Source organism: Chiloscyllium punctatum, chromosome 11 (genome assembly GCF_047496795.1).
Source record: "Chiloscyllium punctatum isolate Juve2018m chromosome 11, sChiPun1.3, whole genome shotgun sequence".
Classification (NCBI taxonomy): domain Eukaryota; kingdom Metazoa; phylum Chordata; class Chondrichthyes; order Orectolobiformes; family Hemiscylliidae; genus Chiloscyllium; species Chiloscyllium punctatum.
Window position 1 is genome coordinate 91,861,669 of NC_092749.1, and position 13,929 is coordinate 91,875,597.

The following is a 13,929-nucleotide window of genomic DNA, read 5'->3' on the forward strand; positions in this document are numbered from 1 at the left end:
TACCTCTAGTGTCTGGATTAATCCATGATGTTGCACAGTGAATTTTCAGAGGGCAACCATTGAAAACCTTAGAGAAACAAGCACCCATCTGGGAAAAAAAATGATTTGAAATTATTTAAAATAGCACTGCATTGGTTACTTTACGTGATAGGATTGCAAAATAAAAAAAATACCAGCAGACATTCTCTTTTCAATGACAGCAGGGCTGTTTAATCTATATAGAAGGGCTATTTTACTGAATCTGTTCCTCTTTTTACTTACTAAGATCAAACAATTCACAACGATATACCACATAAATAACGCACAACTTTCTTAAATAGCAATCACACTACTGTAATAATTGTAAGATTAAACAATGATAGGAAATGTGAAATAGGAAATTTTTAAAACTACAGCCACGGCAAAAGTCTTTTGCAGTTAGTGTAGTTTAATTCTCATCCACCATGCTCGGAACATGTGTTACAGCATGTTACTGGTTAAATGGTCACTTCTGTATTTGGACTCCTACAACACCTACTTCCAGCTTTTACCTTTTTTGGCTGCAAATTTATTTGATAGTGTGGTATTACCACCTAAAAAAATCAGAACAGAATAATATGAACTACATTCCCATTTAAAACTTGCTGCTTACTTCACATCAAATTTTATATTTTTTTTAGAAATGATACATTTTGATGATTTTTCATTACTATCAAAATCTGCAGATTCTGGACCAGTACCTCGTGTTTCGCAATTTGCTATTATATGAACTTTCAGCAAAGCAGTATTGAAGGGTTTCTCATTTACAGTCGTCCTTCAGGTCTTTTTACATTTACTCAGGTTCTCTAAGAATTATCCTGTTCCTTCTTCAGCCATAATCTAACCTTTTTGCATTCAATTAAATACCATGTTCAACTAGATCACAACTAGTCCAAACAACTTCCAGTCCCCTCAAAACAAAATAACGAATCACTTCTATCTCCCTCAGGAAGGAAATCCAACTCATAATTAATCAAATTTTTGACGGAAAACTTTTTTCACGCCTCTCAAAGCTAATAAACAATTATCAGCTCCTCAATGGACACAATCACTGTTTATTTCTATCTTATCAATGTCCTTTATTTTCTCAAACGTCCAACTGAAATCCGCATCCTTTCATTTCCATTGTTTATATTCAAAACCTTGAGTTGTTCTCTCATGTCAAAAACAGCCTTAATCTTCAACAGCTTTCACGTCCCTTTGAAGACCACTCTGCATTTTAACATTTTGTTTGGAGTCCTAGTCCTAGGATGTAAAATAAAGACTAATATCTAATTGAAACCTCACAACTCTAGCTGTTGTTGACCTCACATTTTTTTCTGTTTAATTGTATTATTATGGTGATCAATTCTCTGAACAGCTTGAGTTCTTCTAAAATGGAATTAGATGAGCAAAGTCACACACTTCCTCTCTTGAATCTTCACTTTCATAATCATTCTTTCCCAGGTTGCAATTATGTCATTTTTCAAAATGAGACCAAATCTATAAACTGTACTCCAGATACTATCTGACCTAGCCCTGGTACAGCTACAGTAAGACTTTCCTAGTGATAATCTATTCCCTCTGCAATATTTAATTTCCATTCATAATCATTGCTATACCATGTGATGCAATCAAGCTTTTTTATATTCATTTGTACTGTTAAAGCAGCAAACAAAAATACAGAGGAACCTCGATTATTTAAATATCGGATTATTCGAAGGAGATCTCAAGGTCCCCGTAGAAACATTACATCAAAGATGAGATTCCAACATTGATCACGTCTTTTGTTTATAGCAATTAAAAGTGAACTCGGTTTACTGAAATGCTGCCGAGAACAGTCCTGGACATCGAGGGGAGCCCAGGTACCATCTCCAAATGACTGACCTCCTGCCTGGTTTCTCTCCCCCGCAACACTTTCCCTGGAGTTCTACACAGGCGTGTACCCTAAACCCCCTTCCTCAAATAATCTCTCCAACATTGTCCTGTATAGGGCAGAGGTGGAACTTGTCAAAAGGTTGCAGTAAAAAGGTGTGTGTGTGAGTGTGAGTGTGAGTGTGAGAGTGTGAGAGAGAGAGAGACCCCCCCCCCCCCCCCCCCCCCAAAAGGCAGCAGCAGCAGCCTTGTCGTTGGTGTCCAGTCCCGCTGCCTTGGAGAGGGAGTGGAGGCAAGCGGGGCAGATAGAGCTGGGGGGCGGTGTCAGATGGAGTCTCGTGCATGGTGTGCTGCTGCCTTGTCTCCTGAGTGGGGAGCAGACTTAACAGGAAACTCAGAGCCCAGAGGAAAGGCTCTGAATCAATTAACCGAATAATCAATTATCTGAACGGAATGGTGGCCACCCATCTTGATCGGATAATCGAGGTTCTTCTGTAGGCCATAAAATTTCTGGGGACGAGCTAATCCATCGGTTGCAAAATTCAACTGTTCAAAAGATGTGCAGGTCGGGTGAATTGGCCATGCTAAATTGCCCGTAGTGTTAGGTAAAAGGGGTAAATGTAGGGGAATGGGTGGGTTGCGCTTCGGCGGGTCGGTGTGGACTTGTTGGGCCGAAGGGCCTGTTTCCACACTGTAAGTAATCTAATCTAATCTAATCTAAATCCCTCTGCTCCAATCCAAACCTCACCATCAAGCCAGTAGATAAAGAGGGCGCAGTGGAAGTCTGGCGCACTGACCTCTACACCACTGAAGCCAAACGCCAACTCGAGGACACCTCTTCCTACTGCCCCCTTGACCATGACCCAACCCCCCCCATCACCAGACCATAATCTCCCAGACCATACAGAACCTCATAACCACAGGAGATCTCCCACCCACAGCTTCCAACCTCATAGTCCGGGATTGGAGGGCTGCGCGTTGTGAGGGTGAGAGGTTGGAATGGGGGAGGGGGGTAGACAGGTTGAGGCGGTTAATGTCCCGGAGGCAGTTGGAAATGAAGAGGTCGAGGGCAGGTAATAGGCCAGCGTGGGGTGTCCAGGTGGATGCAGTGTGTTGGAGGTGGGCGAAGGTGTCCTCGGAAGGTGGGCGGGAGTCCTGATTGCGAAAGTAAGTTCGGAGGCGGAGGCAACAGAAGAAATGTTCGACGTCACGGACTGTATTAAATTCATTGATGCGTGGACGGAAGGGGATGAAGGGGAGTCCTTTGCTGAGGACTGATCGTTCGTCCTCAGTGAGGGGAAGGTCTGGAGGGATGGTGAAAACCCAGCAAGGCTGGGAGCTGGGAACTGCTGTGGGTGTGGAGCTGGGAGTGGGGGCGGAGCCAGTAACTGGAGTGGGTGTGATGGCGGGGGGAATGGGGGTGGAGTCATGAGCAGGGGTGGTGTTCCCTTCAGGGTTCTGGGGGCCGGGAATGGTGAGACAGTGGGATATGTGGGGGGGGGGGGCGTGTCAGTAGAATGCTGGTGAGTGGCATTGGTGGGGGCGGAAGTGGTGGCAGACACGGCTGTAGGGGTGGAGGAAGTCACTGAGCGTGTAACATCAGCGAAGATGTGAGGGGCGGAAGTGATGTCACGTGTGATGCATGAGGAATTGTGAGGGGCAGAAGTGGTTGTGGGAGTGGCCATGATGGGGGCAGAAGTGACATCATGGATCAGCGTGGGGGTGGCAGCTGCACCAGCCACATGGCTCATGGAGTCCAAGCAGTTCCAGAGGCCCCGGGAATCTTCTGGAATGTTTGAGGATCGCTGGTTATGGAGGTGGGTAGATAAAAGTTTGTTGTACTTACAGTTTTTGATGTTTGAGTTGGAGTTGAAATACTGTTTGTTGAGAGTATGAATTCTCCTGAGGATGTAGTACAGAGTGGGTCCTTTGCAATTCTGAGAGTGTGTGGCCCTCAGCTGAGGCAGGGCTGACTGTAGAGAGGTTAGGTGATGGAGTAGTATTTGAGTGAATTCCAAAGTAGATCGTGTTAAGAATTAGAATTCCTTGTCAAATTTTACTATGATTTTATGACTCAACATCACAAACATCTGAAGGGTTGCTGGGAAATCTATGGGATCTGTCCTGACCTCATTTGTTATTTAAAGAACTATGTGCAGTGTTGAACAAGTTGTCCATATTTACCTAAGGTTAGTTATGTATGTTAGAATAGTAATGTAATCCATAATTCTGATTTTGTAAAGGTTAGCACTGTTTGTGGAATCCTGTGGCATTGTTTCCTATGTAAATGGAGAAAAACTGCAGAAAGCTGCAACAAGAAGGGACTTAAGGGTATTTGCATACAAAACACAGAAAGATAGCACACAGATGCAGCAGGTAATCAGGAAAGTTCATGGAATGTTGGCCCTTATCTCAAGGGGTTGGAGTATAAGAGTAGGCAAGTATTACTGCAATTGTACAAGGCGCTGATGCAACCACATCTGGAGTACTGTGCTCAGTTTTGATCTCTTTATTTAAGAGAAGATATCACTGCTTTGGAGACAGAGAGGTTCACTAGGATGATCACCAGTATGGGGTGACTCCAACCAGCAAAGGCTAAATAGGCTGGTCTACTCAGTGGAATTTGGAATAATGAGAGGCAATCTCATTGAAATATGTAAGATTCTTCAGGGAAGTGACAGGGTAAATGCTGAGAGATATTTTCCCACTTGGGAGAGTCTAGGACTGGAGACTTGAGATGAGGAGCAAATTCTTCTTTCGGAGGGTAGAGAGCCTTCCTTCGGGAGTTTGCCCCCACAGCTCTTTGTGGCAGAGTCCATGTGTATATTTAAGGCTAAGATAAATGGATTCTTTATCAGTCAGGGAATCAAGGGTTACGAAGAAAATGCAGGAAAGTGTACCTGAGGAATGCTGGATCGGCCATGATCCTTTTGAACAGCAGGCTAAGCTTGACTGGACAAACAACTACAGCTGTTCCTATTTATCATGGTCTTACTAAATACCAGAGTTCTCAAATTGTGTCTACATTAATAAGTTACCAGCCCATAAAATAAATTTGATAGTCTAACCCCGAATCAGGGCAAGCTACATACTAAATTTTCGCTATTCATTTAGCAGAACTCTCAGATCACTGTGTACCAAAGTCCTGCAAACTCTCTCCACTTAAATAGAAAAATCTTTTTATATTTTTCCTGCCAAAGTGGCCAGGTTAACATCTCCCTCATTACATCGCAGCAGTCAGACTGTAATGAAAATAAAAGCAAAATTCTGCAGATGTTGAAAATCTAGAAGTAAAACAAAAATGGTGGAGAATGTAAGTATCTGAGGGGAGAGAAACAGAGTTATATTCAGAGGCTGATAGGACATTTTTTTGTGCATTGACAGAGAGTGAGGAGGAACAGATGGTGGTGGTGCCCAGAGCAAAGGATGAAGGGAGTGCTGATGCTGGGAAAAAAGAGTTATATCTCTGCTGAGAAAAAAGCAAACAAGTCAGAGTAGGAGGGTTGTTGTGGTTGTAATCTGAATGGAGAACAGGTCATTCTCTGAGGTTGCTGAACTCAAACGTATTGAGTCCTAGAGAACAAAGTATTTAAATGAAATTTGAGATGTTTCACCTGCTTGTGTTGAATTAAACACTAGCAGATCTAGCATAGGAATGTTAGCATGTGAGCAAAATGGTTCATTGAAATGATAAGCAATTGTAAGTTCAGGGTTATTCCTATAGACAGAGTGGAGGCACTCTGCAAACTGGTCACCAAGTCTGCATTTAATCTTACAAATGTGCTGATAATGCAGTCTCCTTCAATGAATCTGGCAGACTACATTGAAAGAAGCACAAGTATTTGATGGTGGTACCCTGCTGGAGATGTTGGAAATACATGGTGATCCTTCGAATGAGGAGACTAGCAAGGTAGAAAGTAAGGAGAAGGGGAACCCACCATTGTTTCAGTAAGGAGATGAGGACAGAGTGCAGAAAGTGGGTAAGATATGGTTGTGGGTCCTGTCAACCACATGGGGAAAGATATAGACCCTCAATGAGGAAAACGGAGATGCTGTTGGAAGTACCCTAATGAAAGATGAAAGGAACAGATGCAACAGAGACAGAAAAACTGGGAGAATGGAAGAGTCCTTGCGGGAATCAGGGTGTCAAGAAATGTAGCCAAGCCAAATTTCTGTTCACTGACTTAATCTAACACTTTGCAAGATTGTTTCTTCCTCTTGATAACATACTTTCCCAATTATCTTGATGGCATCAGCAAATGTAGCTACCATACAATCCAAGTCATTGACATGGATTATAAATCAATTGAGAATCCTGCGATCTGATCCTTGTGACACCAGTTAACAGCTTGCTAACTGAAAAAGATCACTTTTATTTGTGGTTCCTGTTAACTAATTAATCCTTTGTACATGCTAATATATTGTCCCCTATGCCATTTGCTCTTATCTTGTGCAGCAGCCTTTAAGGTGGTTCCTTATCAAATGTCTATTGGAAATCCAAGAATGCCCCATCTATAAGTTCTCATTTATCACCTTGCTTATTCTTCCTTCCAAATAACTGATAGATCAGATAAAATAATTTTCCTTTCACAAAACCATGCTGACTTGCCTGATTCTCTACATATTCTGCTACCACCTACATAAGAATGGGTTCTAGTAATTACCCTACTACAGATGCTAGACTAACTGGTCTACAGTTTTCTCCTTTCTAGGATAAAATGTTACATGTGCTGCTTTCTGATCTGTTGGGTGCCTTTCAAAATCAAAGGAATTTTGAAAGACTATGGCCAATACGATGACTATCTCTACAGGTATTTCTTAGCCCCTACGATTTGTCAGCCTTTAGGTCGAATAATTATCCCAGTACCTTTCCATTGGCGATGGCAATTGCTTTTAAATTCCTCCCTCCAGTTTATTTACGCAGAACCTCTTTCATAATTCTTTGTCATTGATACCCATTTGAACAATGACACATGAATCCTCTGCCTCTAAGTAAATCTTTCTTTCCAGTCTTGAGCAGATGTACAAAGCAAGCAATGGAATCTTCTGCTCTCTTTCTTTCACAGCAGAGCAGTTAACTAAACTAACACTGCACTTCCACTTACATTCCAACTTGAATGGCTTCTTATAACACTGAGTTCACTCATCCAACTTGCAACTCCTGTTGTCATCCATACACACTGCAAGTACCTTGAACATGTTGGACAACTGAAAGGGCTGAGACTCCTCCATTTACTTTCTCAGTCCCTTTATCTACCTCACTGACAGTCATGCTCTGTTTTTGGATCATGCATTAAATCAGATTATCCAATCCCAGCAGAGTAACTGCCTTCTGGAATCTCCCTGCTGCATCACAGTGTCTGTGGCTCTGCTTCAGCTTAATGACTCTGAGCTAAATTCCTCAAACAGCAGACACAATCTATAGATGTGGCTGTCTTGGATTACACTGACAATCGTCAGTTGCCATGTGTTGCAACATATCATCAATTCCACTATCTTTATTCAGTTAATTATTACATAATCAATCAATTCTATTAATTCTTTATTGTTAATAAACCTTACTGAATTGCATAATTAATAAAAAAATTACTTGAGTTTTAAAGATTGGAAGAACTCACCAATAATACACATGTTCCCATGATGTCATTTTGACTTTTCTTGAAATGCTGTTTGCCCACAGATTAAGCCCCCAAGTTGTTTTGTAATCTAAAGTCACCACTGCTTTTCCATTAGCACTACAAATCTCTGCTGCTCTTGCTTAAACAAATACTTCTTCTTTATATAACATCAGTGGTTAGCACTGCTGCCTCACAGCACCAGGGACCTGGATTCGATTCCAATCTTGGGTGACTCTCTGTGTGAAATGTACTCATTCTCCCTGTATATGCATGGCTTTCCACCAGGTGCTCCAGTTTCCTCCCACAGTCCAAGAGATGTGAGGGTTAGGTGGATTGGCCGTGTTAAATTGCCCTGTATTATCCAGGGATGTGCAGGCTAGATGGATTTAGCAGTGCTAAATGTAGGGTGACAAGGATAGGGTAGGTCTGGGTGGAATGCTCTTTGGAGGGTCACTGCAGTCTCCATAGACTAAATAGCTTCTTTCCACGCTGTAGGGATTCTATGTCTATTCTATTCCTCCTCTCTATAACCAGGCACAGAACTGTATTGTATAAAACAATTATGTGAAAAAGCAAAACATTTATTATTTTAAAGGATTCTGGGTAATCCAAGATAGAAGATGGGAAAAAGTTGTGGCTATAGAGCTGCTCCTTTACTGAGGTATTTTCAGTATTGGAGCTGATGTCCTCAAATTCTGTGGGCAATAATTACTGTTTTTTAAGTTGTTGCATTGTTTTGGAACTTTGGGAAAAAAGGATCAAAACAACGGCACCTTAAAAAGGAGGAAGACAAATAAAGGGCAGTGACCATGTGGGCAGTGTTTCAAATGGAGAAAGAAATCTACACCGCTGTCTGACCCAGCAGTAACCTGCGCAGATCCTGTCTTTGCTGTCTGTTTTCAAGTATCTCTGGACATCAGAGTTCATTCCACGAAAAATAAACAAACAGCTAAATTCACAGCTGACCTTGAATACAGTTACAGCATTTAATAGGTATGTGAATAGGAAGGGTTGACAGAGATATGGATCAAATGTTGGGAAATAGGACTAGATTTATTGAGGGTATCTGGTCAGCATAGCTGAGTTGGACCAAGATATCTCTATGACTCTAGGCAATGGCCTTCAATGTCAAAGCAGCTGAACAGATCCTCCTCTGTTGTGACACTCAGCTTGTCCAGGTATCGCTATACTATTTCCTCCACAATCTACCAACCAGAATCGGCCTTTCAAACCATACAACACCATGAATTTCTGCCCTTAGAAAGGTAAACATTAAGAGAGATAAAGGACAAGGGAAAAGGACAATGAATTGGAATGCAATTAACACCCATGTTCAGGAAAATAAAAAGAATACAGTATAGCTTCTTATCCTAGAATGTGAGACACAATCAGGTTCCACATCAATCCTGTTATCTTTAAAAAGTTAAAACATTTAACTTTTTTATCATATGAACCAGAACATTCATCAGTTAAAAACGAAAGGAAACAACTGTAGAGATTCCAATTTGGATTCCTTCTGGTAATATTTGTTGGCTGGTCAATTATTGTTTTTGTATTTCATTAATTGGCCCTCGATGTTACAGGGAATAGAAAGCAAAGGGCCTGTACTGTGCTGAAATGTTCTATGCTCTATTGGAGCTCCAAATATTTATATTCATATTCTCTTGTTATTTGACAAAAATAATTCAACTGCACAAGTGATATGATATTGATCTACTGGTGATGAATGCTGGAGATTACCGAATTCAAGAGTTCTCAACTTTTTACTTCTGAGCAAAGCTCCCTCTAAGCCACGCAGCTGCTGAGATATGCTAAATACATGCACACTGACCCCTAGGTGGGCACAGCAAAAAAGCAATTAGAGGAAACATGCTTCTGAGAACTCCTCCTCCCGAGGAAAAAATTAAATCCACAGAACCCCTGTAGCACAATGCACTTTTTATCCCAAATAAAAATTAGTTATGCAATTATGAATTTATTATTTTTGTTTTACTTAGTATTATGAAACTTGTTGGTCAGCACTAGAAACGTTTAAAAACAAGACATATAGCCACATGTAGGATACATTATTTGGGCTGAATTATGTTTTTGTGTTTTTTTGTGAAAATTATCTTGCTCTACTGAGTTATTTTGTTGTGATCTGCAAAGTACAGTATCAATGACATTAGCAAACTATCACACCGCAGTTTATAAGCTACGACCAAAGCTGGTACAGTTTCAAAGATGGTAGAGTGCATTAAGTTAAGTTAGTAGATTGATACAGATTACTAGACCTATTATGAAAATGAGACAATAATTTAAAGTAAGTAACTTCTGCTTGAGTTGGTTGTTGTGAAGGTTGGCAGAGATATACTTAAATTATTGGGCTAATGTTGAAAGCGTCAATCTGCTAGGAGTACTAATGAGAACAAAGCAATCCTCCTGAGGCTGGACATCATCCCCTTGACAATATGGTGGACCAACGGCAATGAGCATCTATATTTATAAGATAGTTTCCACAGTAAGCCCAGGAGTCATTAAGCAATGTTCCTGTGGCAGACAACGCAATTTATTAATGTTGGTAGACATCTTAAATCTTCTTCGCAGATGTCTTGGCAACAGTGGAATCCCAGTTAAAACCTCCCTGGTCTAATTTACACAAGTGATACAGGAAGTCACAATTCATTGGGACTCAATGTACCTCCCTCATAAATTCAGTCTAAAATTAATAATTAGGCACAAACTACACCCTCACAGAAAATGGGGTGCTTGACCAATTAAACTCCACACACATAATTTAGCATCAATAGCAAAACAGGGACACCCATTCCTTTGAAACTGAACTATGATGCCTGATCTTGACAAAATATTAACAAGCACATCTAGAAAGAGGCAGTTCATTACTACTGTCATAAGCACTAATTGTATCATATCAATTGTAGTTCAGCAAGCACATCTCAAAAATTAATTTGTTCAAGGAAAAAGGACATGAAAGTCGTGGGAACATACTGTAAACACAACATGAGAACTTCTATTTTGTGGAAAATAAACACAAACAGAATTTTTCAGCTGTGTGTCGTTACTGGAATCAGGCAGACTAAATGGAAGCTGTTCGGCTCATGAGCAATCAAATTAGTTCCATTATATTAACCTTTTCCTGTAGTCTGCAATCTGTTTCAGGTAAAAACAAGGACTGCAGATGCTGGAAACCAAAGTCTAGATTAGAGTGGTGCTGGAAAAGCACAGCAGGTCAGGCAGCATTTAAGGGGCAGGAAAATCCACCTTTCGGCAAAAGCCCTTCATCAGGAATAATGGCAGGGTGCCTGCAGAGTGGAGAGATAAATGAGAGGGGGATGGGGTAGGGAGAAAGTAGCATAGAGTACAATTGGTGAATGGGGCTGGGGATGGAGGTGATAGGTCAGAGAGGAGGGTGGGGAAGGTAGCAAAGAGTACAATGGGTGAATGGGGATGGGGATGGAGGTGATAGGTCAGAGAGGAGGGTGGAGTGGATAGGTGGAAAGGAAGATAGGCAGGTAGGACAGGTCATAGGGACAGTGCTGAGCTGGAAGTTTGGAGCTGGGGTGAGGTGGGGGAAGGGGAAATGAGGAAACTGGTGAAATCCACATCGATGCCATGGGGTTGAAGTGTTCCGAGGCAGAAGATGAGGCGTTCTTCTTCCAGGCGTCGGTTGGTGAGGGAGCGGCGGTGGAGGCAGCCCAGGACCTGCGTGTCCTTGGCAGAGTGGGAGGGGGAGTTGAAATGTTGGGCCACAGGGCGGTGGGATTGATTGGTGCAGATGTCCCGGAGATGTTCCCTAAAGTGCTCTGCTAGGAGGCGTCCAGTCTCCCCAGTGTAGAGGTGACTGCATCGGGAGCAACTGATACAATAACCGATATTGGTGGATGTGCAGGTAAAACTTTGATGGATGTGGAAGGCTCTTCTGGGGCGTTGGATAGAGGTGAGGGAGGTGGTGTGGATGCAGGTTTTGCAATTCCTGCGGTGGCAGGGGAGGGTTCCAGGATGGGAGGGTGGGTTGTAGGGGGGTGTGGACCTGACCAGGTAGTCACGGAGGGAACGGTCTTTGCGGAAAGCGGAAATGGGGTGGGAAGGGAAATATATCCCTGGTGGTGGGGTCCGTTTGGAGGTGGCGGAAATGTCGGCAGATGATGTGGTTTATGTGAAGGTTGGCTATGTAGAACAGTCCATCTTCCATAGTTATACCGGCACCACTCCCCACCTCTTCCTCCACTACATTGATGACTGCATTGGCGCCACCTCATGCTCCCGCGAGGAGGTTGAGCAATTCATCAACTTCACCAACACATTCCACCCTGACTTTAAATTTACCTGGACCATCTCTGACACCTCCCTCCCCTTCCTGGACCTCTCCATCTCCATTAATGATGACCGACTTCACACTGACATTTCTTACAAACCCACCGACTTCCACAGCTACCTGGATTACACCTCTTCCCACCATGCCTACTGCAAAAATGCCATCCTGTATTTCCAATTCCTCCGCCTCCACTATCTGCTCCCAGGGGGACCAGTTCCATCACAAACACACCAGATGGTCACCTTTTAGAGGGACTGCAATTTCCCTTCCCACACGGTTAAGCATGCCTTCTAACGCGTCTCGCCCACATCCCACCCCCTGCCCTCAAACCCCACCCCCCAACCGTAACAAGGACAGAACCCCCCCCCCCCGCCCCGTTGCTCATCTTTCACCCGACCATCGGTGTCAAGTGCACCACAACATTATAAGTCTAAGGCAGCATTAACTGAACCCATTGGATCTTGTGGTGCTGTTCTGCATCTCATTAGCAGCAATCTACTCACATACCCTCTACTGAGGGAGGAAAATCTCGACCACTGCATTCCTGCTCAGGTGAAACTGCACATAAATGGTACTATTCAATCATACTAGAGTAAGCAGATCGCTTCTCGGAAGGTACGTCCAAGAGACAGAGCGCCGTCGGTAAAGAGGAGGGCATTTCCTCCCATCCAGGAAACAACGGACCCCCCCGAAGTCCACCCTCCACCCAGTGAGAACCAGGAGGTACCCACTGCCCCATAACTACAGACAACCGAGAGCTGTGATCCTCTGACAGTCCCACTGTCAAGACACAGAACTGAACAGTGAGGACCCTTGCCTTGGCTCAATGACACCAGAGCGGGCAAATGACCCCAGTGAGGAGCTGGATAGCTACCTCAGCCCAGCGAAGGTCCAGCAGTTCGTGCTTACCTTGGGGATGTAGACAAGCTACCCCAGAGACAGGACAGTCAAATGGACAATGGTAACCCCATAAACTGGGGGTTAAAGAAGTTGCATTTGCTTTCATATAACAGGGCACCCACTCAGTAGGTGGGTTCCGCTGAAGCCACAGCCAAATACCAAGAGACTGGATAGTTAATAAAGGTAACTGTTAATAGGATAACTGTGAATTCGATTAATTCAATTTGTTCTTTGTAATGTTAAGACATGCAATGTATATAACTATGAACAACATGGAAAATTGTGCAAGTACCAGAGATTTATTTACATGAATAAAGTATATTTTGAAATAAAAAAAAGCAGATCGCTTCTCAGAAGGTACGTCCAACTTGAGGGAGGAGCCACTGATGTGATCGACTCCTTTGGGATCTGGACCAGTAAGCGGCAGGTCAGGGTAACTCTGAGGACCGATGATAGTGGGAACATCCTCCACCCACCCTCGAGCTTCGCAATTGGAGGGAGCAGAGGCTACCTGACATATGCAGGGCAGCCGAAAGTGTGCCGAACCTGCGGGAAGTCGGGACACGTGGTGGCGGATTGCAAAGTGACCATCTGCAGGAACTGCAAACAGGAGGGTCACTTGACTAAGGACTGTCAGGAAGAAAAGAGCTGCAACCTGTGCGGAGAGGCGGGCCACATGTACAAGGCCTGCCCAAGAAGAGGAGCCGCCACCTACGCACAGATGGCCGGAGGTGGCAACACAAGCCGCGGACCGACAAAGCCCAGCGAGGTACCACGAATCAGCACAGGAACGGTGTCTGGAGGCACCCAGAAGGAAGGGCAGGTTGTAGAGGAGCAGGCGGCAGACAGCGGGGAGATGCAGCAGCCGACCCAAGCTCCTGCAAGACAGACGGAGGAAATGGAAGAGGAGGGATAAAAGGAGGCAGAGCAGTGGATTATTGTCAAAAACAGGAAGAGGAAACCTCTTGAGGGCCCCAAAGCTACCAAGCGAAGGGGGAAGAGACACCTACAAGATGAGGATACAGGCAGCTCCTCCGATGGTGAAGACGGGCGCAAGAAGGGTCGCCACCTGAGGAAGAGGCAGAGCGCCGTGGGGAGAAAGGAGGGTAGCACCGCCCAAGAAGGAAAAGTCGATCCCTCAGAGGGGATCGGTGAAGGCCTCCCCCTACCCGGTGAGAACCAAGGGGCACCCACCAGCCCACAGCTCCAGGAAACTGGGAGCAG

The 13,929-nt window shown here is 43.8% G+C and overlaps 1 protein-coding gene across 7 annotated transcripts in view; it reads right to left on the reverse strand.

Annotated features, from left to right (window-relative positions):
- LOC140483193 (mitogen-activated protein kinase kinase kinase kinase 3) overlaps window positions 1–13,929 on the reverse strand; it is a 308,564-nt gene that overhangs the window by 41,445 nt on the left and 253,190 nt on the right. For all 7 annotated transcript variants that reach the window (XM_072581251.1, XM_072581249.1, XM_072581248.1 and 4 more), the window contains one exon: window positions 4–88. In XM_072581251.1, coding sequence (XP_072437352.1) covers window positions 4–88 — 85 coding nt within the window. The remainder of the gene's footprint in view (window positions 1–3; window positions 89–13,929) is intronic.